This window comes from Erinaceus europaeus, chromosome 2 (genome assembly GCF_950295315.1).
Source record: "Erinaceus europaeus chromosome 2, mEriEur2.1, whole genome shotgun sequence".
NCBI classification, from domain to species: Eukaryota; Metazoa; Chordata; class Mammalia; order Eulipotyphla; family Erinaceidae; genus Erinaceus; species Erinaceus europaeus.
Genome location: NC_080163.1, coordinates 2,274,054 through 2,301,496, shown reverse-complemented (window position 1 = coordinate 2,301,496; position 27,443 = coordinate 2,274,054). Strand labels below are relative to the sequence as shown.

Sequence of the window (27,443 nt, the reverse complement as noted above, 5' to 3'; positions counted from 1 at the left end):
TAGGTGAGATTCCTGCAGACAACATATGATTGGGTTGTGTTTTCTTTTGCGGGAGGAGGATTAATGTTTTACAATTACCAGTAAATACAATGGTTTGTACATGCATAACATTTCCCAGTTTTCACAGAAAAATATACCCCCCCCAGGTCCTCTGTCCTCATGTTCCAGAACCTGAAACCTCCCCCCACTCACCCATCCCAGAGTTTTTTACTTTAGTGTAATACACCAACTGCATCCTGAGTTCTGCTTAGTGTTCTTTCTTCTGATCTTGTTTTTCAACTTCTGCCTGTGAGTGAAATCACCCCATATTCAGACTGGTTTCCAGTTAATCTATTCAGAGAATGGATGGGTGATTCTGCACTAACTCATTTACAACGGCCCTTGGGTGTCTTAGATGCCCTAAGAGATTCCTTGGATCTCTCATTGCTTCACTTGTAGCAGTTACTACACTGGCAGAAACTGCAGCTACTGCTGTGCTAACATTGTCACATTCAATTCAAATGGCACAACAAAGCAATCAGTAGTTTAAGAATGTCATCTTTGAGATAATCACTCAAACCACTATTAAGCAAGAAATATTAACAAAGTTAGATGGATTAGGAACAGCCATATCTTGGCTTGGCAAGCACAAATGAGCTCTGTAGGCATGGAGTAAATCATAATGTGATTCTGGATTTCATTCTATGTGTATTATACCTGTGCCTTTTAATCACATTCAGTCCTGCACTGAAGTTCAATGCCACTTACTTGGACCATTTTGTGATCATCTTGGAAAAGATGTTAATAGTTTACAAAGTTGCTTACAGGTACAAATGATTTGCCTCTAACAAGAAGCTAAAAACATAACATTAGATCATCTCAAAGATTTCACCCACTTGTTAAATCTTCAATATTGGTTTTCTGGTCTCAATCTTCATGTGTGTATTCTTATGGGTATTGGCTTAGTCATGTTTCTTTTATTCTTAACATTTCTATGAACAGCCTGCCTCCTTGCTCAATGGGCTCTACATGCAGAAGCCATGTTGACTATCATGCAATGGGCCCAACATTGTCCATTGACCTTGGAATTTGACACAGCAAGTGAAGTATCTGAAGAACTTCTTTACCTTAAGAAGAAAGAGGGATATGTTGGGAAACATTCAAGACAATATGTAAATTGTGATAGCTTGGATTTATGCATGTTTTAGACTAGCACAAACTATGATTTAATCAATCACTCTGTAAGGCTTGACAAATCCATGGCTTCCCAGAGGTCAGTGGGTGTTGAAAAAGGCCAAAATCCTTAACTGTCTCTTTGTCTCATAACACAAAACAAATAAATTCTTAAAAAAAATAATAATAGGGTTAAATGTAGGTGGCACAAAGCACAAGGACTGGTGTAAGAATCCTGGTTCGAAACCCCGGCTCCCCACCTGCAGGAGAGTCACTTCACAAGCAGTGAAGCAGGTCTGCTGATGTCTATCTTTCTCTCCCCATCTCTATCTTACCTCCCTATCTCATTTCTTTCTGTCCTATCCAACAATGACAACACTGATAATAACAACAATAATAACTACAACAATAAAAAACAACAAGGGCAACAAAAATAAATAAATAAATATAAAAATTATTTAAAAAGGAATAATTAAGTATTAATTCTGGGGAACTAGCACAAGATTTTGCAAAATATTTTTTTTTTATTTTTTTTTATTTTTATTTTTATTTTTATTTATTTTTTTATAAATTAAGTTATTTATTTATTTTCCTTTTTGTTGCCATTGTTGTGGTTATTAATGTTGTTGTTGTTGGATAGGACAGAGAGAAATGGAGAGAGGAGAGGAATCATGCCTGAGGCTGTGAGGTTCCACTTTCTTTTTAAATACATATTTTTTATATTTATTTTTTTGGATAGAAACAGTCAGAAATCGAGAAGGGGAGATAGAGAGGGAGAGAGAGAAGGAAATAGAGAGGGAGAGGGAGAGATGCCTGAATCCCTGCTTCACTACTCATGAAGCTTGCTCCCTGCTGGTGGGGATTGGGGGATTGAATCTGGGTCCTTGTGCACTGTAATGTGTGCACTCAACCAGGTGCACCACCACCCAGCCACAAGGTTTCATTTTCTTTTTTTTTTAAATATTTATTTTATTTATTTATTCCCTTTGTTGCCCTTGTTGTTTTATTGTTGTGGTTATTATTGTTGTTGTAATTGTTGGATAGGACAGAGAGAAATGGAGAGAGGAGGGGAAGACAGAGAGGAGGAGAGAAAGATAGACACCTGCAGACCTGCTTCACCGCCTGTGAAGCGACTCCCCTGCAGGTGGGGAGACGGGCTTCGAACCGGGATCCTTATGCCGGTCCTTGCGCTTTGCGCCACCTGCGCTTAACCCACTGCGCTACAGCCCGGCTCCCAAGGTTTCATTTTCAATCCAACTACCCCTACATAAATCAGAGCTGAGCAGGGCTCTGCTTACCAAAAAAAAAAAAAATTAATTTAATGACAGCTACTCTCTTCCCTGATCCATATTTGTCGGGCAGGCCCCCTGCTCCATTGCTGATACTATGGCCTATTTACATAATCATTGTTTTGCGTGAAAGATCCCCACCTTTGATGTATCTTCTTTCTACCTCGAGTTCTTACATTAAATCCAGCCAGTTAAAACCCTAGCAACCTTTACTCTGGAAGCTTTCTACCTTCCAGCTCTTTCCTTTTCTCCACCCCCTTTCCTAGCCATTTCCTTTTCCGACTTGCCACTTCCAGTTCTAAATATACAAAAGCATTGTCTCTGATCAATAAAGACACATTGCATTCCCGTCCCACCACGAGTTTCTATTCTCTCTTCTGAGTTGTGTCGTTGAGTAAGCAGCAGCCCAGGTTGGCTCCGGTAGAGTTATCTCCAACTCAGAGAGCATGCTCCTGGGAAGAAATACCCTCATGCTAGCCCAGCACTTATTTGTAGTCCTTTTTCCAACTATGACACCATCACCCCAGATAATAATCTGGGTACACCTGCACATTAGATGTGAGGCACAGGCAAAAACTAGTAAAGTCATGGGCCCCTCGGAATATATCTAAAATAGACCTACTAGCTTTTCCCAAAACAGAGACCCCAAATCTTCATCTGCAATATTCTTACCTTTAGGTTCATGATTAGTCAGCAATTTGTTCTGCTTTATATATTAACTCTTTCTCAGCAACCAGGTTTCAGAGGCTACTATGATGCCAACTGGAATTCCCAAAGCCAACTGGACTTTCCACCAATGTATTCTGGAGCTCTGCCTAGCCAGAGCTGTGACCCACTAGGGAAAGTAAGAGACAGGTTGGTAGTATGGATCAACCTTACAATGCCCATGTTAATCAGGGAAGCAATTACAGAAGCCAGACCTTCCTCCTTCTGCACCCCATAATAATCCTAGATCCATACTCCCAGAGAGTTAAAGAATAGGAAAGCTTTCAAGGGAGGTGATAGGATATGGAGATCTGGTGGTGGTAATTGTGTGGAATTGTACCTCTGTTATACTATATTTTTGTCAATATTTTTTTGTCAATATTTTCATTTTCTAAATAAAAATATTAAATAAATTCCCATTCCTTGAAAAAATTAATTTAAAAAGAAAAGGTAAAGTGTACAATTGGGTGGTTTTCATCTAGTCACAAATCTATGAGCAAACTATTTATATAATGGACTCACACAGTAAGAGGTCATTTGTGTTGGTTGAAATTTTGATGTTGGCCCAGGAGGATATCACAATCGTGATGCAAAAAGACTCTCATACCTGAGGCTACCAGGTCCCACATTCAATCCCCAGCATCTCATCTCTCAGCCCTGACTGTTCAGGCACAGCACAGCGAAGAGCATTGCCCTCATGTTGGGTGTTCTGTGGCTCAGTCACTTCAGTGACAAGACTCTCACCACCAAAGTCTCACCACTCCTTCAACCAGTGTCTGCTGAGTCCCCTCCACCTCTACAAATCTACTCCTTCCAAAGGGAGGTGACACAGGGGACAAACCACTTCCTTCATTCCCTCCTGTCTGAGCTCTGCCACTCACTCAAGTCTGAGACTTGTTTCCATGGGACTTTGTTCTCTTGCTGGGCTTCTTTCTCTCCCACCTGGAAGGGAGCTCAATAGGCATTTCTCTTCCTCCTCTGTGACATGAGCTCTGGTTCCAGACAGGTTGCAGCAAAGAGAAGTATGGTATCTTTTCTCATAGATGAGTCTTTTTTCTCCTTTTGCAGAGCTAGGGCACCATGCATGCATGATTTCAGTGCTCCTAGGCCAACATTTTCATTTTGATAGACTCATGTAGAGAGACACATAAAGACACACACACACACACACACACACACACACAGAGAGAGAGAGAGAGAGAGAGAGAGAGAGAGAGAGAGAGAGAAAGACCCCACCCATCAGATCTCCTGGTGCAATGGAGCCTCCCTGTGAGCCAGGGCTCTAATAGGCTGTGTGTGCTTCTGAGGGACATACCCTGCTGAGTAAACTCTCTCTCTCTGACACTAGATCCCAGGTCATCATATATATATATATATGTATTTATCTGATCTTCCACCTTTGGACTCGGGCTGTTTCCATACTTCAGCACTGTCAATATTGTTGTAATAGACATCAGTGCACAACTTTCTTTTCACTGCTCTTTGGATAGATCCCTAAAGAGACCAAGAAGCCAAACTAGGGGCCCATGTTCTCTGGGTCCAAACCCCAGTAGACTCTGACTGCATTCCTGAGGGGGAAGGGTGATGCTTGACTGAGAACCCAACCCACCAGCTGGAGTCACACACAACCTTCTGGTGTGCGGGGACCTCAGCGTGTAGAGACTGGAGGGGAGCCCTGATGTGGGGAGGAGGGAGATTCTGAGGGACAAGTGCAGGGGAGAGGAGAACTGCCCTTCCACTTTTGTTTTGTTATCTTTTGTATGATAGTCAACTAACTCTTGTTGGGGAAAAATAATGATTCACAAAACTGAGCATGTGAGGTGAAAATAAGAAGGAAGAAATGGGACAGGGTCAAACTAAAATGGTTCTACACATGAAAAGCAAACTAAGGGTCCAGGAGGTGGCAATACAGTTGAGAACACACATTTTCATGCATAAGGACTCGGGTTCAAACCCTAGCCTCCATCTGCGTGAGGAGAGTCTATAGAGCATGATGCAGGGCTTCAGTTGTCTTCCTCTCCATTCTGTCCTCCCCTCTCACTTTCTTTGTATCCTGTCAAATTCAATAAATATATTTTAAAGGAAGGAAGGAAAGCCACTTTCATAGCTCAGAGCCTGCGCAGCATCATCAGCCTGGAGCTTCTTTCTGGAAGGTTCAAGTTCTTTTATCAGCTGATCAGTCAGTCACTCACTGGCCTAACCCATGGAAAAAGTGTGTTGACAGAGGGAAGAGTCACTCTTGACTATAAAAGCTGAGCCTCCAGCTGTCCTTGTGACTCCCAGCAGTGGCTACTGCCAGAGCTCCTGGTTCAAGTCCAAAGAGCATCATGTCAGACAAGTACACATGGCTGGAAGGGAATCCCATTACTAACCAATTTGCTGTCACTTAAATACCTGACTGGAGAGTAGAGGGATTTTGTCTTCAAGGAGGATGACGTCCTGACACTGACTTACCCCAAGTCAGGTAAGGGGGCAGGGAAGAATGGGAGAAAGACTGTCAAGGGAAGTAACTCTGTCATCAGATCGTGTGTGTGTGTGTGTGACATTTTGGGGGTACATGGAGCTGTACCCAGATGATGATGATGCTCAGACAAAGGCTGGAACTGGGCAGAGATGCCATAAGAACTTCAGAGGAGGCAGAGCATGTCAGAGGAATTCGTGGACCCCATCAGTGAGTCCTAACAGATTTTCATGTTTGTACAGAGATAGAGGAGGACAGCCAGAAAAACCACAGGAATGAACTGTGGGTGATGGAGGTGGTGCACCTGCGTGAGCCCACACAGTGCATCGTGCAAGGGCCCAGGTCTGAGAGTCCAGTCCCCACCCATATGGGGAAGTTTCACGAGTTGTGAAGAGGGTCTGCAGGTGTCTCATTCTCTTCCTCTCTATCTCCCCTCTGCTCATTTTCTCTCTATGAAATAAAAGAAAATAAAAAACAAGGAAAATGATCAACAAGACTGGTGGATTTATTTTGGAGGCCATTTTCCCAGACAATAACCCAGGTAGTAATATACACAATACTTTATACACAATACTCCTTCCCATACACACTGTATAAATATATATAAATGTATTTTTAAAATTTTCATTATTATTATTATCAGTAGTGGTAGTAGTATTTACTAGAGTACTTCTTAGCTCTGGTTTGTGGTGGTACAGTGGATTGAACCCAGGACTTTGGAGCCTCAGGCACGAGAGTCGCTTAGCATAGCCATTCAGCTTTCTGATGCCATAATAACTTCAGAGGAGGCAGAGCATGTCAGAGGAATTCGTGGTCCCCATCAGTGAGTCCTAACAGATTTTCATGTTTGTACAGAGATAGAAGAGGACAGCCAGAAAAACCACAGGAACGAAATATAAATATATATTTATACAGTGTGTATGGGAAGGAGTATTGTGTGTAAAGATGTCTTTGAAATTTAATGTGATTGTGGGAATCTTATTACAAGAGACTGCACTGTCCCATTTTGCCATTTAAATACCTGCAATTTTTACTGCTCGGTGGAATCATGTGAACAGAGGGCAGGAATGAAATGTTACATATACAGAAAAAATAAAACAATTTATTTAAAAAATGTCATAATGTCTTAAGGGAGTGAAAAGAATGGTTTCAGAGAGATTTGGTGGGAAGGGATCTTTTCAGTCCCAGGGATAGGCAGGGACAATAGCAGCTGCTGTAGAAGCTGTAAAATTCCAGAAATGCAGATATGGCCCAGCTGTGTGTGCTAATATCCTCCAAAAGGAGGAGGGAGGGGGAGGAAAACTTGCACCTGTGTGAAGCTGAGGACACTAGAAGTGGCCCTGGTGGCGCAAAGTTGGGGTAATGGCCATCTGTGGAAAGCACTTCAACTAACAGCCACAAGGGGGAACCAGGGACAGTCCACTGACAGATGAGGAGGCAACAACATGCCCTAGGTGTGGTGTGCAGGAGAGAATAGTATTCAGCCCTCCAGAAGACCGGCTTTCTGCCAGTCCTGTAACAGGAGCCAACTGTGAGGACTTAGAGCTGAGCTGCCTCAGCCGGTGGCAGAGGGGCAAATTCTTCAGGATTCCAGCTGCAAGAGGGGTCTAGAGAGTCAGCTCCAAGAGCATGGAGAGCAGGATGGTGGCTGCCAGGAGGCTGAAGGTGGATGCAGGGAACTGGGAGAGGAACTGATTCTTGGGGACAAAGTTCAGATTGGACAGACCTGGCCTTAATGTAACACACACACACACACACACACACACACACACACACACACACACACACACACACACACACACCTAAGACCTACCATGAAATGGAAGTATTGTTACGATGAACTAGTAGCAAAATATCTTCACTCAGTCCCAAAGCTGTGATTCTATAATATCCTTCTCATCTAGGTACACACTGGTTGATTGAAATCCTCTCCCTGACCCACACCAAAGAAGATCCCAAGTGGATCCAATCTGTGCCCATTTGGGAATGCTCTCCCTGAACAGAGACCAAGAGCTTGTATGAAGACTTAGAGGCACAGGAAGGCTCATGTCTCATCAGCTCCCACCTCAGGATCTATCCAGCTCCTCCCCAAGTCTCTCTTCACTTCCAAAGCCAAGGTCAGTGCTCTGTGGTCAAGGTCTGTGTGGCCAGTGGTTTACAGACTGCAGTGTGTCTAGGACTCACCTGGAGAACTGGTGAAACCTGGTCTCTTTGGAGGAGGAATAGGGGAGTGGGAAATATCTGTGTGGGCCTGAAACTTTGTGTTTGCTAGTGTCAGCTTGCACACCTGAGGACAGGTGTCCTCCACCCCACAGGCTCTGCACTAGCAGGTGTCCTCAGGGCCAGAGAGTGTCTCATCAGAGTCTAGGACACCCCTGTTGTGCGTCCAGCCAGAGTCTGGGGCAGGACTGTGCGCTAGACAGCTGCCCTTGTTGCATGAAGAAGCAGCAGGCTGAGTGGATGAAAGCTGGGGGCCTTCCCTCAGAGGTGGGGGGAGCCCCGGACCCAGCCTGGCCCTCAGGAGAAGCAGCCCCTTCAGACACAGCACAGGGACCTGCGCTCTCAACTGGCTCAGGAGAGGTCCTCACAGCCCAAGTCAGCACAGGCAGCTGTGTGCTGAGTGTCAGCAAACAGTCTCTTCTGGTGGGTGGTCAGGAACTAAAGGTGGGGAACCTATAGAGGTACTCTTCCCCAGGACTCTCAGTTCCTTACCCTCCCCAAGATGTTTATTCAGAGAGGAAATAGAAGGAACAGGTAGAGAAAGAGTGTCCATGTGGATAACCAGGAGTTCTGACTCTTATCTAGGATCTCACTCTTTTGCCCCATTAACACTCTCAGCCCACCAACCCCCAGTCCCAGGTTCCCCCATGCACATACTCCACAGGGTAGTTCAGAGCACTGTGGGAGTTGTAGTTTCTGCACCCATTGTGCTGGGACCCTCAGTAACCAAGCTCAGCAACTAGGGTGCTGAGATCAGTGTTCCCAGAAAGGGCATAGAAATCCAGGATGAAACCTGTCTCCATCAGCTCTGAAACCTAACTTCTGGAATGTGCTGACAGAGTGGTGGGGCTTTTTTCCTTCCTGCAAAGATAATGCTTAAATAGATTGTGCAGCTTAAACTCATGTGCACCTGGTGGAGTGCACACATTGCCTTGGGCGAGCAGTTGGGTACAAGTTCCTGGTCCCCATCTGTGTGTGTGGGGGAAGCTCCACAAGTGATGAAGCAGAGCTGCAGGTGTCTCTCTTCCTCTATCTTCCATTTCCTCTCAATTTCTGCCATATCAAGTACTGAACTACCTAATTACAAGTCGTAAGGAACAGTCCTACCCTTAAAGACCAGTGATCAGGCATCTCTCTCTTTCTCTCTGTCTGCATCCCTCTCACTAAAAAGAAATCAAATAAATAGAATCTGGAAGAATACTCAAGGTCATGTCCAGGACTTTGATGCCTAAGAGCCTGTTGGGCAGTAAGCCAGCTCTCCCGCCCGCGAAGCTAGCCTGGCAGGAGCCCAGCTTCCATTTCCAGCACTGCATATAGCAGAGCTGAAGAGTGCTCTGGTGTCTCATTCTCCCTGTCTCTGTCTCTGCGTGTCTCTTATTAATATATTGCCTTGTCAGAAAAATCATGACTTTAAAAACAAGGACTCTTAGGACCTGGTGGTGGCACACCAGTTGTATGCACACATTACAGTGCACAAGGACCCAAGTTCAAACCCTCAGGCAGGGAGGTGACACAGTTGACAAGCCACTTCCTTCACTCCCTCCTGGCTGAGCTCTGCCCCTCACTCAAGTCTGAGGCTTGTTTCCGTGGGACTTTGTTCTCTTGCTGGGTTTCTCTCTCTCCCACCTGGAAGGGAGCTCAACAGGCACTTCTCCTCCTCCTCTGTGTCATTTCACTGGGCACCATGAGCTCTGGTTTCAGCCAGGTTGCAGCAAAGGGAAGGATGGTATCTTTGTTCATAGCTGAGTTATGTTCCATTGTGTACATAAACCACTGTTTTTCATTTTCTTTTGGCAGAGCCTGGGCATCATGCATGGATGATTTCAGTGCTCCTGGGCCAGCTTTCCCACTTTAATAGGCACATGGATAGAGACACATAAAGAGACATATTGAAAGAAGGAGCAAGACCCCACTAATCAGAGACTCCCCTGGTACAATGGAGCCTCCATGTGAGCCAGGGCTCTAACAGGCTGTGTGTGTTTCTGAGGCACATGCCGTGCTGGGCAAACTCTCTTTGACCCAGGGTTCCTAGGTCACAATATAAAAAATAATTATATTTATTTATTTATTTTCCCTTTTGTTGCCCTTTTTTATTGTTGTTTATCTTGTCCATCTCCAAAACTCTCTCCCTTTACACTGTCTGAACTGGAAGATGCTTTGAAGAGGGTTAAACCGGGAATGGCTGCTGGCTATGATAACATCACCCCAGAACTCATTCTTAACTTGGGCCCTGCAGCAAAGAAGTGGCTCACTACATTCCTGTCCCACATCTTGGAATCCGAATCTATGCCCAAAATTTGGCATCGTGCGAAGATAATAGCAGTTTTGAAACCAAAGAAGGACCCAACACTGGCCGCCAGCTATAGACCAATTTCTCTCCTCTCCATGTGTTACAAACTCCTTGAGAGGCTGCTTCTGTCACGAATTTCTCCTCTTGCAGAGAAATTCCTATCACCCGCCCAAGCTGGTTTCCGCCCAGGAAGATCTACTTGCGAACAAGTCCTGGCCCTCTCAACTTACATTGAAAATGGATTCCAGAAGAATTTAAAGACGGGTGCTGTCTTTGTTGATCTCACAGCAGCCTATGACATGGTCTGGCACCATGGTCTCCTAGTCAAGATCTCAAGATGCCTGCCTCCATGGATGGCCAACACTATATCGTTTCTTCTCCAAAACAGAAGATTCCGGGTACATCTGGGTGACAAGTCTAGCAGATGGAGACTTGTCTCAAGTGGCCTCCCCCAGGGCTCTGTTCTGGCTCCTATGCTATTTAATATTTACATCAATGACCTCCCAGAAACTTCTTCAAGGAAGTTCATCTACTCCGATGACATCTGTTGTGCAATTCAGGCATCCAAGTTTGACATCCTCGAGGAAACACAAAAGACATGTCTCTGATATCTGATTACTGTAAAAAATGGCTACTAATCCCTAGCACTGCAAAAACAGTATTATCTGTTTTCCATCTACACCATGCCTCGGCCTCGCATGAGCTTAATGTGCAGCTTGGCGATACGAGAATCCGGCATGAAGCCCAGCCAGTCTATCTTGGCGTTACTCTCGATTGCACCCTGTCATTTCACAAACATCTCATAAAAACTGCAGCAAAGGTGGGAGTGAGGAATAACATCATTGCAAGACTGGCCAGCTCCTCATGGGGCGCGAGCGCTTCCACACTACGATCATCATCTCTGGCATTATGCTATTCCACTGCAGAATACTGTGCCCCAGTATGGTTCTGTAGCCCCCATGTCCACTTGGTCGATTCCAAATTATATTCCTCCATGAGGATAATTTCTGGAACTATCTGTTCCACCCCGGTTCCATGGCTGCCAGTTCTTAGCAACATCGCCCCGCCAGATATTCGTCGGGATGAGGCATCATCTAAGTTCTTTTCCCACGTCTACGCTTGACCGGACCTGCCAATATACGAGGATATCTTTGCCCACCCTGTCCAACGCTTGACGTCTCGTCACCCAATCTGGCCCCCTACGCCTACACTGAACTTCTCTGTTCCAGACTCTTGGAAACAGAGTTGGCAGTCAGCTGAGGTAAAGAACAAACACCTCATCACAGACCCCTGCAAGCGTCTACCCGGCTTTGACCTAGCACGTTATGATTGGGCCCTCCTCAATCGCTATCCAACAGGCCATGGCCGGTGCGCCGCTATGTTCCATCGCTGGGGAGCCAGAGACGACCCGAACTGCCCCTGTGGCTCCAGACAGACTATGACCCACATAGTCAATGACTGCCACCTCTCCAGATTCAAAGGAGGTCTTGAAAATTTACATCAGGCTCAACCTGACGCTGTTGACTGGCTACGGAAGAAGGGCAAATGCTAGTAGTAGTAGTAGTGTTGTTGTTGTAGTTATTATTGTTGTTATTGGTGTCATTGTTGTTGGATAGGACAGAGAGAAATGGAGAGAGGAGGAGAAGACAGAGAGGGGGAGAGAAAGATAGACACCTGCAGACCTGCTTCACCACCTGTGAAGTGACTCCCCTGGAGGTGGGGAACTGGGGGCTCGAACTGGGATCCTTACGTCTGTCCTTGTGCTTCTCATCACCTGTGCTCAAACCACTGTGCTACTGCCCGACTACCCCAAGGTACAGTTTATAAAAATCTTTGGACTCTTGGGCTGTTTCCATATTTCAACACTGTCAATAGTGTTGTAATAGACATCTATGTACATCTTTCTTTTCAGATTTGTGATTAGTGTTCTTTGGCTAGATCTCTAAGGAGACCAAGAAGCCAAACAAGGGGCCTATGTTCTCTGAGTTCAAAGGCTAGTAGACTCTGACTGCATTCCTGAGTGGAGAGGGCCAGACTTGACTGAGAACCAGGCCCACCGGATGCAGTTACAAACAGCCACCTGGTGTGCAGGGACCTCAGTGTGTGGTGACTGGAGGGGAGCCCTGATGTGGGGGGGGAGGGAGATCCTGAGGGGAGGAGATTCTGCAGGGGGAGGGAAGAAATGGCTACACCCTGCAAAGCAAAGGGGCAAACCTACTCTCTGTGCTCAGGTCAAGGCTCAGCGACCCCCCCCGCCCCCCCAGCTCCCTTGCAGATGTTAAGTTTGTTTCCTGGGGCACCTAAGATCTTCTTCCAGGTGTGTGGCAGAGCTGGAGAGAAAGGTCAGAAGTTTCTCATCTCTATCAGGTGGTGAATGCCAGGATCAAGGCTATGCCTTCAGGTTGAGCAAAGTCCTGGGCTCTAAGGACTGACCGTCCTGTCCTCTACAGACCTCACCCACAACATGCTGTGTTTTCTTATTTGTATTTTAGGTTATGATTTTATTTTAGTGTTTTATTTATTATTTTTAATAGAGATGGAATGTGGAGACTTGCAACCCTACTTCACTGCTTATGAAGCTTTTCCCAGTTCACCCACAGGTGAGAAATGGGGTTTTGAACAAGGGTTTTCATGCACTCCGGTGGCTCAACCAGCTGTGCCACCACACAATCCCTTTGTTTTGTTTTTCTTAGTTTTGTTGGTTGGTTTTTAGCCCTTTTCTTTTTTAGTTTTTGTTTTTGTTATAGGACAGAGAGAAATTGAGAGGGAGTGGGAAATAGATGGAGAGACAGACACCTGCACACTTGCCTCACTGCTCATGAAGCCTCTTTCCTGCAGGTAATGCACAGGGATTTGAACCCTTGCCCTTTTATATGGTAATTTTTGCACTCAACTAGGTGGACCTCCACCCATACCCTATTGTTTTGTTTTAATCGCCAGCTCACTCTACTTTGGGAAAAATAACGATTCACAAGACTGAACATGTGAAATGGAAACAAGATGAAAGAAATGGTACAGAGTCAAACCAAAAAGCTTCTACACAAGAAAAGCAAACTAAGGGGCCAGGGGTTGACACACCCGATTAAATGCTCAGATTACCATGCGCACGGACTCAGGTTCAAACCTTGGTGACCACAGAGAGTTTGAGAAACTTCACAAGGGGTGAAGCAGGGCTACAGGCACCTCTCTCTCTATATATCTCTCCTTTCACTTTCCCTATGAATTTTTAATAAAAATAATTTTTTGTCTTTTTTTAATTTTTAATTTTTTTGTTTATTTTACCAGTGTACTGCTCAGCTTTGGTTTATGGTGATGTGGGTGACTGAACCTAAGACCTTGGAATCTCAAGCAAGAGAGACTCTGTGCATAAAAATTATGCTGTTCCCCCCCCCCCAAAAAAAAAAACCAAATACTTTTTTAAAGGAGGAAGGAAAGAAGTTCCCTCCCATAGCTCAGAGCCTGCTGGTATCATCTACTTTGAGCCTCTGACTGGAAGGTTCAAATTCCTTTAGCAACTGACCCTCCTCCCCACACTCCCCAGCCAGCACCTCCCCCCAAAAAAAAATTCCTGGCAGAGGGAAGGGTCACTCTTGTCTATAAAAGCTGAGCTTCCAGCTGTCCTTATGACTCCCAGCACTGACTGCTTCCAGAGCTCCTAGTTCAAGTCCAAAGGGCATCATGTCAGAGGATTACATATGGCTGGAAGGGGTCCCCCTTTCAAGGAAGTATTTGACATCTAAATACCAGACTGGAGAGTGGAGGAATTTTATGTTCAAGGAAGATGACATCCTGACAGTGAGTTACCCTAAGTCAGGTAAGGAGGCAGAGCAGAGTAGAGACTGTCTGTGGGCATGTGTGTGTGTGGGGGGGAGGAGGGGGGTCTTCACTCACTCAGCAGATGACAGGCATCTCTGTAATCAGACCATGTGTGTGACATTTTGGGGGCACATGGAGCTGTACTCTGATGACAATCACAGAGAAGTACTGGAGCCGGACAGAGATGCCATAAGAACTTCTGAAGGGACAGGGGGTGTTGAAGGTATCCAAGGAACCCCCATCAGTAGTAAGCCCTAACCCAGATTCCCATGTTATACAGAGATGGAGGAGGACATCCAGAAAAGTCACAGGAAAGAACAGAGAGGAGGAGGCAGGAATTGGTGCACCTGCTTGAGCCCATATATGATCATGTGTTGTTTTCGATGGGTTATGTTGTTTTTGCTGGGCTGGCTTCACGGGCGGGTAACAGACGACCAGGGACTCATGGTTGAGCTGTAGGCAGTATCTCTTTATTCATGCAGGATGCAGCACAATCTAAGACGAGCTAAGTTAAACTCAAAGTACAGTACTGTAAAACTCACAATGCTGTCTTTATATATACTTGCCAAGTAAGGTGGAAACAGGATGTGACATAGAGAGGGTGGAGAGAAAAGTGACTGTTGAAAATCAAGAGTGTGACAAAGAGGGGGCAGATTAGGCAAGAATCCTATCACTGAACCACAAATGCCCTGGAGGGAGGGTGGAACTTGTTAACAGTGGTTATGTAAATAGAATGAAGTGGTTATGTAAATAGAATAGTGTTAAGCAGGGGGGATTTAAACCAAATGAAACAGAAGGGGTCTCATGCATACCAACAATCATGTGCAAGGGAAAACACTTCAGGGTTCTTCCTGCAAGAGGGGTCTAGAAAGTCAGCCCCAAGAACACAGATAGCAGGATGGTGGCTGCCAGGCGGCTGAAGGTGGATGCAGGGGACTGGGAGAAGAATTGATTCTTGGGGGCAAAGTTCAGATTGAACAGACCTGGTATTAATGTAACAAACACACACACACACACACACACACACACACACACACACACACCCCTAAGATCCACCATGAAAATGGAAATATTGTTAGGCTGAACTAGTAACCAAATGTCTTCACTCAGACTCATAGTTGTGATTCTTTGATATCCTTCTCATTCAGGGACTCACTGGATGATTGAAATCCTCTCTCTGATCCGCACCAAGGGAGATCCCAAGTGGATCCAATCTGTTCCCATTTGGGACCGTTCACCCTGGATAGAGATTCTAAACATGTATGAAGCCTTAGAGGCACAGGAAGGCCCACGTCTCATCACCTCCCACCTCCCAATCCAGCTCCTCCCCAAGTCTCTCTTCACTTCCAAAGCCAAGGTCAGTGCTCTGTGGTCAAGGTCTGTTTGACCAGTGATTTATAGACTGCAGTGTCTCTTTGGGAGTTTGAGGGTGGGGAATATCTTTGTGGGCCTGAGACTTTGTGTTTGCTAGAGTCAGCTTGCACACCTGAGGACAGGTGTCCTCCACTACACAGGCTCTGCATTGACCAGGTGTCTCCAGGAGCAGAAAGTGTCTCATCAGAATCTTGGACACCTTTATTGTGAATCTAGTGTATAGACCCCATGTGTATAGGCCCCATGTGTATAAACAGATGGACACTCGACGTTGGGTGATGGTCACTGAGCAGGTAACCAGAATGGGCATCAGAATGCTGCACCCTGCAACTTCATTCAGTGCCATAATGTTCATGGTTTTTCCAGAAAGAAGAATGGGAAGGAGTTCACTGATAGTTCACTATCCTACTTGTTTCCCATTTAGGTGATTCACCTCATCAGAAATCCCAAAGACGTCTTGGTGTCTGGTTATTTTTTCTCAAAAGTATGTTCTTCTTTTGAGCAAGTAGCATCGCTGCAAGAGCATTTTGAGCGATTCCTACAAGGAAATGGTGAGTGGATGAGACACAAAGCTGGGGTACAGAATCCCCTATCAGCCCTGGGTCCCAGTCCTCCTAGTTCCCTATGGGCAGAATGCTCAGTGCCAGGAACCACGGCTGCTCAGAGCACGGCCTGTTCTGCAGAGCAGCAGAGCCCAGAGGCTTGTCAGCTGTCCTCACCCTCTCTGGCCCTACTTGAGTCTGTAGGCCTCACTAGGCCCACAGGAAGCATGTTTCCCTCTGTCACCCACTACTCTGTGTCCCCATGGGAGATTTTCAAGTTATATATACACACACACACAACTGTTATTTATTTTTTTAAGTTTTTATTTCTAAAATGGGAACACTGACAAGACCCTAAGATAAAGAGGGGTACAATTCCACACAATTCCCACCACCAGGACTCAATACACCATTCCCTCCCCTGATAGTTTCCTATTCTTTAACCCTCTGGGAGCGTGGACTCAGGGCCATTATGGGGTGCATTAGGTGGAAGGTCTGGCTTCTGTAATTACTTCCCCGATGAACATGGGCGTTGATAGGTCAATCCATACACCCAGTCTGTCTCTCTCTTTCCCTAGTGGGTCAGGGTTCTGGGAAGTCAGGACTCCAGGACATATGGTGGGATATCCAGTTGGCATCTGGAACCTGGTGGCTGAAAAAGATCCAAGATAAAAAGTAGAGCAAATTGTTGACCAATTATGAACCCAAAGGCTGGAATATTGCGGATGAAGATTTGGGATCTCCTTTTTGGGAAAAGTTATTAGGTCTATTCTATTAGATCTAATCTAGCTATTAGATCTATTCTAGGTATATTCTAAGGGGCCTATGACACACCTATTTTTTTTTTTTTTGCCTGCACTTAGGTGATGTAAGCTATTGTCTAGGGGGATGGTGTCATAGTTGGAAAATGGACCAGAAAGCTGGATCAGGGAAGAGACTAGCTCCCCAATATGGCAAAAGTATACAAATGTTAACCGTAAACCATATTGATTAGATCTGGGGCCCATATTCAGCTTAAGAGCCTATGTAACCTCTTGTTGACTAGTCATGAACCTAAAGGCTGGAATATTGCAGATGAACATTTGGAGGTCTCTGTTTTATAGACAGACAGCTAGTAGGCCTATTTTAGTTATATTCCAAAGGGCCCATGAGAGTTATGTTTGGAAAGGTATCACCAGATCATTGATGCTGGAGGGTTAACATCTCAGATTTGGCAACTCTGGAGACAGTCTGAAGTGAATCATGATGAGGTAGCACTTGTGTTTATTTGGTTGAGGTCAGCAGATGCACTATCATGAGCAACGCAAGCAAGGCCCAAAGGTTCCAGGACTGGGAGGAATGTGGACTTTACAGAGAATAAGGAAGGTTCTTTGCTGTCTTAGAGTTTAGAAAGACAAAAGTCAGTTTTATTATAGCCAAGTTATTTGGGAGCTTGACTTACTTTGAAAATCCCATGGTTAGGATTTACTGTACCATACATCACCTCACCATGATTTATATCATTTATAAAGAACTATATCTTAGATACTGACAGGACCAGTTGCTTCTAATCTATGTGGTCTAAGATTATAGGTAACTTAGTATTTCAAAAAAATTTTATTATTATAAATGCTTTAAGAATTTAAGACCAGTGTCTGAATTCAATCAGTTTACAAATACAAAACATTAAGTGCTTACACTTAAGGAATATATACTCAGAACTATGCATTTAAATCTATGCATATAGCAAACTAGAGACATGGAATCTATTTCCCCATTTGTGTGTATAAATTGTGATTTCTAAGACTATACGTTAAAGAATATAGATTAACACCATTCCTGCCACCAAAGGTCTGTGTCCCTACACCCACCTCCCTACAGTGGAGCCGAAAATATTCCTTCCTCCCCTTCACCCAGAGTCTTTAGTTTGGTGCAAAACACTAATCCAGTCCAAATTCTGTTTTGTGTTTCCCTTTCTGCTCTTTTGCTCAATTTCTGATTACGAGTGGGATCATCTCATACTCTTTCTGACTTGTCGCACTTAACATATTCCTTCAAGCTCTATCCAATACGGATTGAAGAAGGTGGATTCATTATTCTTAATAGCTGAGTAGTATTCTGCCGGGCTAGCTTCGTGGGAAGGAGACAGATGACCAGGGACTCATGGCTGAGCTGGGAATGAAGTTCAATCTTTATTGATGAGCGAGAATGCAGAGCAATCAATCTAATCTCTATTCATTAGAAAATCCTGTCCTTTATATCTCCTGAGGCGGAAGTGTCAGGAAGAGGAAGTACATACGATAGGGGGTGGGGAGAAGGAAAAAAGCGCACGAACCAGTGGGGATTAAACCAGTGGGGATTAAACCAATGCAGGTCTCAAACAAAACAATGATTATGTAAATAGACCACAGCATTAAGCAGTGTAAGCAAACCTAACGTGATGATCAAAACAGAAGGGATCTTAGAAGCAGAATTAGAAGCAGACCAACAGTATTCCCTTGTGTAGCTATACCACAACTTTATTGCATTACAGATAACACTTGTCTGTTGTTGGACACCTGGTTTGCTTCCAGGTTTTGGCTATTACGAATTGTATTGCTACGAACATAGATGTACACATATCTTTTTGTATGGGCATGTTTGACTCTTTAGAACATATCTCTAGGAGGGAAATTACCAAGTCATAAAGAAGGTCCATTTTTTAGCCTTCTAAGTGTTCTCCAGACTGCTCTCCATAGAGGTTGGACCAGTTTTCATAACAACCAGCAGTGCAGGAGAGTTTCTTTTTCCCTACAACCTCTCCAGCATTTATTGTTGCTGTCATTTCTGATGCATGGCATTCTCATGGGGCTGAAGTGATATCTCATTGTTGTCTTTATTTGCATTTGTCTGACAATCAAAGACTTGGAGCATTTTCTCATGTGTCTGTTGCCTTTTTGTACCTCTTCTGTGGTGAATATTCTGTTTATATCCTCTCACCATTTTGGAATGGGGTCATTTTTTTTGTTGTTGCTACGTTTTGTGAGCTAAGTTTTGAGGTTACTAAGTTCTCAATTTCTCTTTTCCTCAATCCAATGCATAAATAATACATTTTTTGATCATTTCCGTTAAAAGTATTTATTATCTTTATTAATTGGACAGAAAGAGTCATAAATTGAGAGGAAGGAGGAGACAGAAAAAGAAAGAGAAAGAGAGACACTTGCAGCACTGCTTCACCACTCACAGCTTTTTCCCTGCAGGGAAAAAGACTGGGGACTTGAACACAGACCCTTGTACATTGTAACATGCTTGCTTAACCAGGGGCACCACAACACTACCCCCACAAGCAAAATATTAAAAAACAAAGCAAAACAGAAATTGGATGAGAATTCTTTCTCATCCTCTCATGAGCTCGTTGAAGCTATTTTTTAGCATTACCTAAGGACCTCTGATGAGGTTGTTTCTTCTTGGCTCCAATGCATCTTCTGCTTTATTCACCTGCAAGGTGTTCCCATGTTGTTGGTATGCTTCTAATTCTGCTTCTAAAAACCCCTTCTGTTTCATTTGGTTTAATCTCCCCTGCTTAACACTGCATTCTATTTACATAACCACTGTATTCTACTTACATAAGGACTTCAGGGCATTGATTTAATCCCCACTGGTTCATGATGTGTTTTTGCTCTTCCCCCTCTCCTTGTCACACCCTGATTTTCATCGGTCACTTTTCTCTCCACGCTCTCTACATCACATCCTGTTTACACCCTAGTTGGCTAGTATATTAGTGTTAGTTTAGTTTAGCTCAGCTTAGATTGTGCTGCATTCTACATGAATAAAGAGATACTGTGTACAGCTCAACCATGAGTCCCGGGTCGTCTGTCTCTGCTCACGAAGCTAGTCCAACACCACGTGGGTTTGGAGGCCTCAGGTATGTTCTTGTCCCCTGGAACCCATAACATATAAGATATTCACATGCAGGGAGAAGTCCTTCTGTCCTGCCCTTAGCCTGAATGTGCTTTATGTGTGTGTATACCTAACTCAGTCTCTCTCAGTAAAATGAATGCCTATGTATATGGAAATATATATATCTGAAACATGGGGCTTGGAAATTTATAATGGTAGCATGTTTAAGACACTCCTAATTTGATAAAAAAAATTCTTAATTTGAAGACACGTGAGTTCACACCAAGAATTGTGACATAGCAGGGCTGCAAACTAGTTCACTAGATAGAGTGCTCATCTTGCCAAACACATGGCTTGGGTTCAAACCGCAGCACCACATGAGTAGGTGTTGTGGTACCAGGAGATGTTCTGATGATGTGGTCTCTCTCTCTCTGTCTCTGCCTGTCTCTATCCTTATTCCTATCTCTATCTGCATGAAAACACTGCACTGGGAGCAGTTGAATCTCACATACTCAATGTGGGGCACTGAAAAAAAAAACAAGCTAACAAGAAACTCAGGAAAGAAAGAGCTCAAGCCAGTCTTCAGGGGATGTTGTGGTGGGAAGAAAGGAAAGAAATTCTGAGGTGGCAAGAGAGAACGGGTAGTACCAGAGAATCAGAAAGGCAAAGGCAGGGAGGTCACCTTCCAGCACTGGGTGAAGATACCATTCAGTCTAGATGTGCAGGTGTTCAGAGAAGGGAGGTGGGGAGGGAAGTGCTAATGGAGCGGGAGCAGCCAAAAGGGGCCCTTCTTTAGTTCCCTTCTATGGGATTCTAACATAGAAGAATCACCAAGAGATCCAGTTATATTTCAGGGAGAAAATGAACATTTATTAGGAGAAAGTAAGGACAGAAATTGAGAAGAAAGTACAATCCACTTAGGCATGGAGACCCCTGAGACAGATAAATAGGCAGATAGATGAAATTTAGATATTTAGATAGATATAGAGAGATAGGTGATAGATAAATAGATAAATGATAGATAGATAGATATAGATAGGCAGATAGACACACCTACATGAAGGCCCCTAGCTTCCTGCTCTTCCTAGCTTTATAGTCCCTTGAGGGAGGAAAGAGCCCTCAGGGGATGTGCTTCAGCCTTTGTCCCCAGGTGTCACATCTGTCTCCACCTGCATTTTATGGCCTTTGCAGTTAGGAAGGGAGGCTGTGCTGGGGAAGGATAGGCAGACACACTGGGCTTCTGGCCCTGTCTTGGTCTCTTGTCCTGGCTTCCTGCAGGGTGTAGGGGAGAGGGGTTTCATTCCCTAAACTTCCCTCCAACAGAAGGGCAGGATGCCACTCTTCAGGGTCCTACAGGCTTCTGCACAGCTTGTTTCTGAGACCTGGGAACTAGGGTCATAGCCTGCTCTGAGCAAACTAGACTTAACTGGTGTTGAATGACAGCTATACATCATGATGCTTCCTCACTCAGTAGATTGGCAATGACAGGTGGTGTCAATATGCCCAGTTTGTGTTGGTTACACTCAAATTCAAGATGGTGGGGGACCCCAGGATTCAAGGACCTGAATCTCACTTCCCTCTCTCCCCATTCCTGTGCAGTTTTGTGTGGGTCCTGGTTTGAGCACACACAGGGCTGGATGTCCATGAGAGGGAAGGAGAGCTACCTGATGCTGCATTATGAAGAGCTGAAGAGGGTAACTATGGTTGTGGGGCTGCCACACACCCTTTTCCCTCCCTGAATCCCTCTATCCCACCGCCTGTGCCCTGCCACCTTCCTGGTCACAGTTGGCCTTATGCAGACCATCAGCAGTTGACACCAGCTCCTGGTCTCCTTTCCATCTGTGTGCTTTTGTCACTTCCAAGCTCCTGGATCCTTATATTGTGGCTCCAACTCCCAGTACCTGGAGTTATGTCCTTTATGTAAAAAAAGTTATTGATATCCCCTCACAATCACTTCATTGAAGGAAATGGCAGCTGTCAGTTGTTGATGCATTGGGTGGATCATGTATCTCTTTGGAGTGTTGTGGCCCAGGTGAGATAAATCTCTCCTGTGATGTCCTGGACTGTGTGCTCTGCTACTTCCTGCTTTACTTCTCTCTCTGAGATGGTAGAACAGGACCAGATGGGACAGCTTCACCCCAGATATGGAGGTGACACCTAATCTGATGGACACAGAAAAATAAAAACAACTTGGTCATGATGAGCAATTTGTTTGCCTCTTCTCCCTTTCTTGTTTTGTGAGTCTGGTTAAAGGTTTATTGATTTTGTTTAGTCTTTCAAAGAAATACATTTAGCTTCATTGATCTTTTGTATGGGTTTCTTATTTTCAGTGTTATTTATTTCTGCCCTAGCTTCAGTTATTTTCAGATTGACTGATCCTCTGAGCACTAAGTAATGACCATCCATATATTTTTAAATTTTATTTAAGATTTATCATGTGAGAAATAAGAATAGCTGTTACTGCCCTTTTTTAATGGTTCATTGACTCGTATGATATTTTTCCATTCTTTTTCTTTGAGTCTGTATTTTTCTTGTTAAGTGGGATTTCTGTAGATAACATATGGTTAGATTGTGTTTTCTGATCTATCTTCCTACCCTGTGCCTTGTAACAGGTGAATTCAGGTCTTTGAAATTTATTGATATTATAGAATGAGGATATTTTAATGCCATTATTGGAGATTTTTTAGAGTGTTCTGATATATGGCATGTTTATGGTGATCTGACTGTTTATAGGAGATATTTCCAAGCTTCTGGCAGGGAAGGCTTGGTGGTGGTTGATTCCTTCAATTATTGCTTGTCTGATAAGGTTTTTATGCCTCCATCTAGTCTGAATGACAGTCTAGAAGGATACAGTAGTCTTGGTTGAAAGCTTTTCACATTGAGTATTCGGTATATGTATATTTCTTGCCATTCTCTTCTGGCCTGTAGTGTTTGTGTGGAGAAGTCTGCTGCTAATCTTATGGGTTTTCCTTTGTAAGTGACTCTTTGTTTTTCTCTTGCAGCCTTCAGGATCCTTTCTTTATCCTTATTCCTTTCCATTCTAAGTATGATATGTCTTGGTGTCTTTAGGTCTGAGTAAATTCTGTTAGGGACCCTCTGGAATTCTTGAACATATATGTCTTTTATGTTGTGTATTTTCTCATCTATTATTTTCTGTAGAATGTTTCTTCCTCTCCCTCTCTCCTCCTCTGGTAGGCCTATAATGTGTGTATTATTTCTTTTGAAGTCACCCCATATGTCTCTGTTGTTCTTTTCAGTATCTCTTAACCTCTTTTTGAGATCTCTTACTTCTTTATTAGTTTTCTCTAATTCATTTTAAATCTTGATAATTATGTTTTCTACCTCAGTTATTCTATTCTCTCCCCCTTCTGTTGTTTTATATACTTCAGCTAATTTGCTACTCTGTTCTGATAGTGCATTAGCTTGTTTAGCTAGTTGTACTCTTAGCTCAGCTATTTCAGCTTTCAACTCTCTAATTATCCAGAGATATTTAGTGTTTTCTTTCAGAGTCTCAATTGTTGTTTCCCTTTTTCTGATGACATTACTTTCAAAAGCTTTCCTGACTTCTTTGACTATTGCATCAATTAGTGCTTAGATGTTGTCTTCATTCTTATGAGCTTCTACATTTGGGTGGCTTTATCTGGGCTTTTGTCCTGGATCATGTCTCCAATGTTTCTTTTTGGTTTAAGCATCATATACAGTGTGTTATGAGATCCCTCTCTCTGTACCTTTCAATCCACAAATCCACAGATCACTCTTGACTGGAGTGCTATGTCTAAATCAGAGCTGCAGAGAAAGAAAGATACAGACAGAAACACCAGAGCACTGCTCAGTTCTGGTTTATGGTGGTGTGGGGACTGAATCTGGAACTTTGAAGTCTCAGCCATGACAGTCTGTTTCCATAAACGCTATGCTATCTACCCCTACTTTCTTTCTTTCTTTCTTTCTTTCTTTCTTTCTTTCTTTCTTTCTTTCTTTCTTTCTTTTCTTTCTATTTTATTTATAAAATTGAAATAATGACAAAAGTATAGGAGAAGATGGGTAAATTTCCACATAATTCCAATCCCCAGAACTCCATATACAATCCTCTCCCTTGAACGTTTTCCTATTCTTTATCCCTGTTGGAGTATGGACCCAGGATCATTATAGGGTGGAGAAGGTGGAAGGTCTGTCTTCTGTAATCGCTCCCCTGATGAACATGGGTGTTGTGTGGTTTATCCATACTCCCAGCATGTCTCTCTCTTTCCCTAGTGGGGCAGGGCTCTGAGGAGGTGGGGCTCTAGGATCCATTGGTAAGGTTGTCTGGCCAAGTAAGTCATGTTGGCATTATCTGGAACCTGGTGGCTGAAAAAGATTTCAGATAAAAAGCAGAACAAATTATTGACTAATCATGAACCTAAAGGCAAGAATATTTCAGATGGCAATTTGGGGTCTCCATTTTGGAAAAAGCTAGTAGATTTTAGGTATATTCCAAGGGGCCCATACTGGTTTTTGCCTGAGACTGACAGCTAACATACAGGTGGTCCCAAATTATTATCTAGGGAGATGGTGGTCATAGTTGTAAAAAGAGCTAGAAAGCTGGATCAGTCAGGAAAGAGAGTAGCTCCCGAATATGGGGAAAGTATATAAATATTGTCAAATATAAACCCCTTCAATTTCACCGGAGGCCCATATTCAGCACAGGAGCCTATGTAACCTCTGCATCCATGTAGGTCTGAGCTTGCATTCTGTGGTCATGGCTAGAAGCATTCCAGGCTGCACAAATTGCAAGACTCATCTTCCTCAGGTGGTAGGTAGAGTATATTGCTTTTCTTCCCTTTAGAGTATGGAAAATTCCCTACCACTGCTGATCCACGTTGAGAGCAAGGTCCTTTAGGGGCCCTCAAAGGGGTCCATTAAGTTACTCCTCCTGGAGATGACCAGTGATAGTGGCAAGAGTGATCTTATAGAGGTCTAGGCCCATCATGTCTGTGTGAGAATCCTAGGGTCCCTCAGTGGGACTCCAGATCATGATCACCTGTTGTTTTCTATTTGACCCTTTCACCTCCCTTACACTTGGTCAACCAGCAGAGACAGCTCTCATTTCTATACTTTGGTCCTTCTCTCCCTCCCTTTCTCTTCATTCTGCTGCTTCTGAACTCTCATTCTTCTCTGGGACCTTTCCTTTTTCTGTCATCACTTTGTTTTCTCTTCTCCAAGGACACAAGGAGCACCATAGAGAAGATCTGCCAGTTCCTGGGCAAAACCTTAGAGCCAGAAGAGATGAACTCAGTCCTCAAGCACAGTTCCATCCAGGCTATGAGAGACAACAAGATGTCTAACTACACACTTATGGATGGCTCTAATTTTAATTTGAAGAATGGGCCATTTCTGAGAAAAGGTAATAGAAATGTTTTACTTCACTGGCTATGTCAGTTCATGGATGGGCTTTTGTTTAATGTTGATAGTAATTAGGACTTGGAGGAATCTGATTGTGTCCTGGTGAGAATGTCTCTTTCATAGTCAAGAAGTGGCCACAAGCATTTGAAAAGTTGCTGAGATCAGTCCTGGTCCCTTGACTCAGCTGAGGTCATTCAGCGTGTCTTATCAGATCTGACAGAAACCCGTCTATTCCACAAAGAGTGGCCAGAAGAACCCCCACTCCTGCCAGATGACCACCTGGGACTGACCTACATCAAAATTTCAGAGTCCGGGGTGCTCGTGTTGGAGTCACACCACAACTGATATAGCACAGAGAACTATCACACACCAAGAACTGTAAAAAGGAAAAGAAGGAGAAAAGTGAATCTTTCCACTTAGCTGAGAGGCTGTGTTACTGTCAGAGACTGTGAGAAACCTGTTGATGAAAAGTCATTTGTCTACTCCCAGTTCAAGGTGAATTTAGCATTCCTTCTGCTTAGAGAAGGATGATCCCATTTATGCAGCTCTGAGTAGCAACCTGGAGGTGAGAGGAGGGCACTCACCTGTCTAGTGGCTAAGTGGCCAGAGCCATCAAAAAAGGAGTCTTTTCTTAATTCTTAAATCCTTATGAATTAGGGGTTTCTTGGTGGTGATTTACCGCAGTCTGATGGAAACCTTACTTTCAGAGAAAAAAAAACTGAAATCTTATATTGATAACCAATGAAAGTAACTGTTATCTTTGACTACTTGTATTCAAATGGTCTGTGCCTGGCATAAAACTAACATTCTGTTACTTTTATAGAATAAGAAAAAGGAAGGAAGGGGACGGGAAAGTAGGGAGAAAGGAGTATGAAAAATAGAAGACATGATCATATATTATAATAATATCTCCTTATAATATTTATTTATTTTAAGGAGAGAGATATATGACAAATAGATAGATAGGTTGATAGGTAGATAGATAGATATGTGAACATTGCTCAGTTCTGGCTTATGGTGTTGGTAGGGATTGAACCTGTTACCTCAGAGTGCCTGGCATGAATGTATTTTGCATGAAGATGAATGAAGAATGGAAGAAGATTCTAAAATATATCTTAATAATGTCTCTTATTATTTAATTCATTATTTTAATTAGAGAGATGCAAGGAGATAGAGGAGAAAGAGAAAGAGGAAGAGAATTATATGAAAGCACTGCTCAGCTCTGGCACATGGTGGTGCTGAGATTGATACTGAAACCTCAGAGCTTCAGGCATGAAAGGATTTAGCATGGCTATTATACTGTCTCCCCTGCCTGCCATACTAATTTCTTATACAAATGTGATTTACTGTATGACGATCCAATGGGCAGGTGGCCTTTCCCTGCAGGATGTTAGAATGAGTCTAGCCCAGTTGTAGACAGATGTAAAAGTCAAGGAAGTCCAGCTGTTAGTGCTGCAGGACAGTGAACCTCCTGAATGAGACCTGAGCAGCAGGTGATGGAAGAGATGAGAGGCCAGGACTCACAACCCTGGGTCTGACCTGAGTGTCTTTTCTATGGGTCAGGTGTTTCTGGGGACTGGAAAAACCACTTGACGGTGGCCCAGGCAGAGGCCTTTGACAGGATGTTCCAGGAGAAGATGGCTGGTCTCCCTCCAGAGCTGTTTCCCTGGGACTGACGTCTGAACCAAGTCTCTAGATTTCACATGACTATTGCCAGCTGTTCACTTGTCTTTGTATGTGATGAAGATTCTCAAATAAAACTACTTATTTCACATGGGAACCTGGAATTCTCAAATACAGAAAAGTCTTTGAGAACTATTATAATTGATTACTGATTCATTTTTCTAATTTTATTCCATCCTCTGCCCTTTCTACTTTCCTTATTTACTTCCTTCCCCCCTCTCTTCCTTCCCTTCTTCCTTTCATCCATCCTTTTTTCCTTCCTTCCTTCCTTCCTTCCTTCCTTCCTTCCTTCCTCTGTGAGCATGTTTGATTGGATTCTTTACCTGTTCAAACCCACTGCTCACAGCAGACTATACTTTTCTCAGAGAAGATAAGAGACATACAGAGGTAAGGCGATGGTGAGTGAGTAGAGATACCACAGTCCTGCTCTGTTACTCAGTGCTCTTGAAAGAAAGAAGAGGAAGAGGAAGTTGAAGAGGCAGAAATTCAAACGAGACTTTTGCTGTGTAGAAGCCCAATGTTAATAAGTATGGTGGCCAATAAAGTTTTGCCTGACAGAACGTAAATATTTTACTTTGGGAGAAATGGTATTTTGGAGAAATGGGCTAAAGCCAGTGGTTTCTGTGCCATATAACAGATCAATATTGTTCTTAGCCATTTCTTTAATTAGCTAC

General features: G+C 43.7%; 1 protein-coding gene across 1 annotated transcript; it reads left to right on the top strand.

Annotated features, from left to right (window-relative positions):
* The first annotated feature begins 1,019 nt into the window (after positions 1–1,019).
* Positions 1,020–26,904, top strand: LOC132537074 (sulfotransferase 2A1-like). The gene is made up of 7 exons (XM_060186516.1): positions 1,020–1,151; positions 5,556–5,610; positions 15,082–15,290; positions 15,732–15,858; positions 21,307–21,401; positions 24,907–25,087; positions 26,650–26,904. Exons 1-7 carry the CDS (start codon positions 1,020–1,022, stop codon positions 26,760–26,762), a joined length of 912 nt encoding a protein of 303 aa, XP_060042499.1. The 3' UTR covers positions 26,763–26,904.
* Positions 26,905–27,443: the final 539 nt, after the last annotated feature.

Coding starts and splice junctions, on each gene's coding strand:
- LOC132537074 (XM_060186516.1), top strand. CDS start 1,020: ATGTTGACTATCATGCAATGGGCCCAACATTGTCCATTGACCTTGGAA. Junction 1,152..5,555: donor GGAAACATTCAAGACAATAT/GTAAATTGTGAT, acceptor ACTGGAGAGTAG/AGGGATTTTGTCTTCAAGGA. Junction 5,611..15,081: donor ACTGACTTACCCCAAGTCAG/GTAAGGGGGCAG, acceptor CTTCTCATTCAG/GGACTCACTGGATGATTGAA.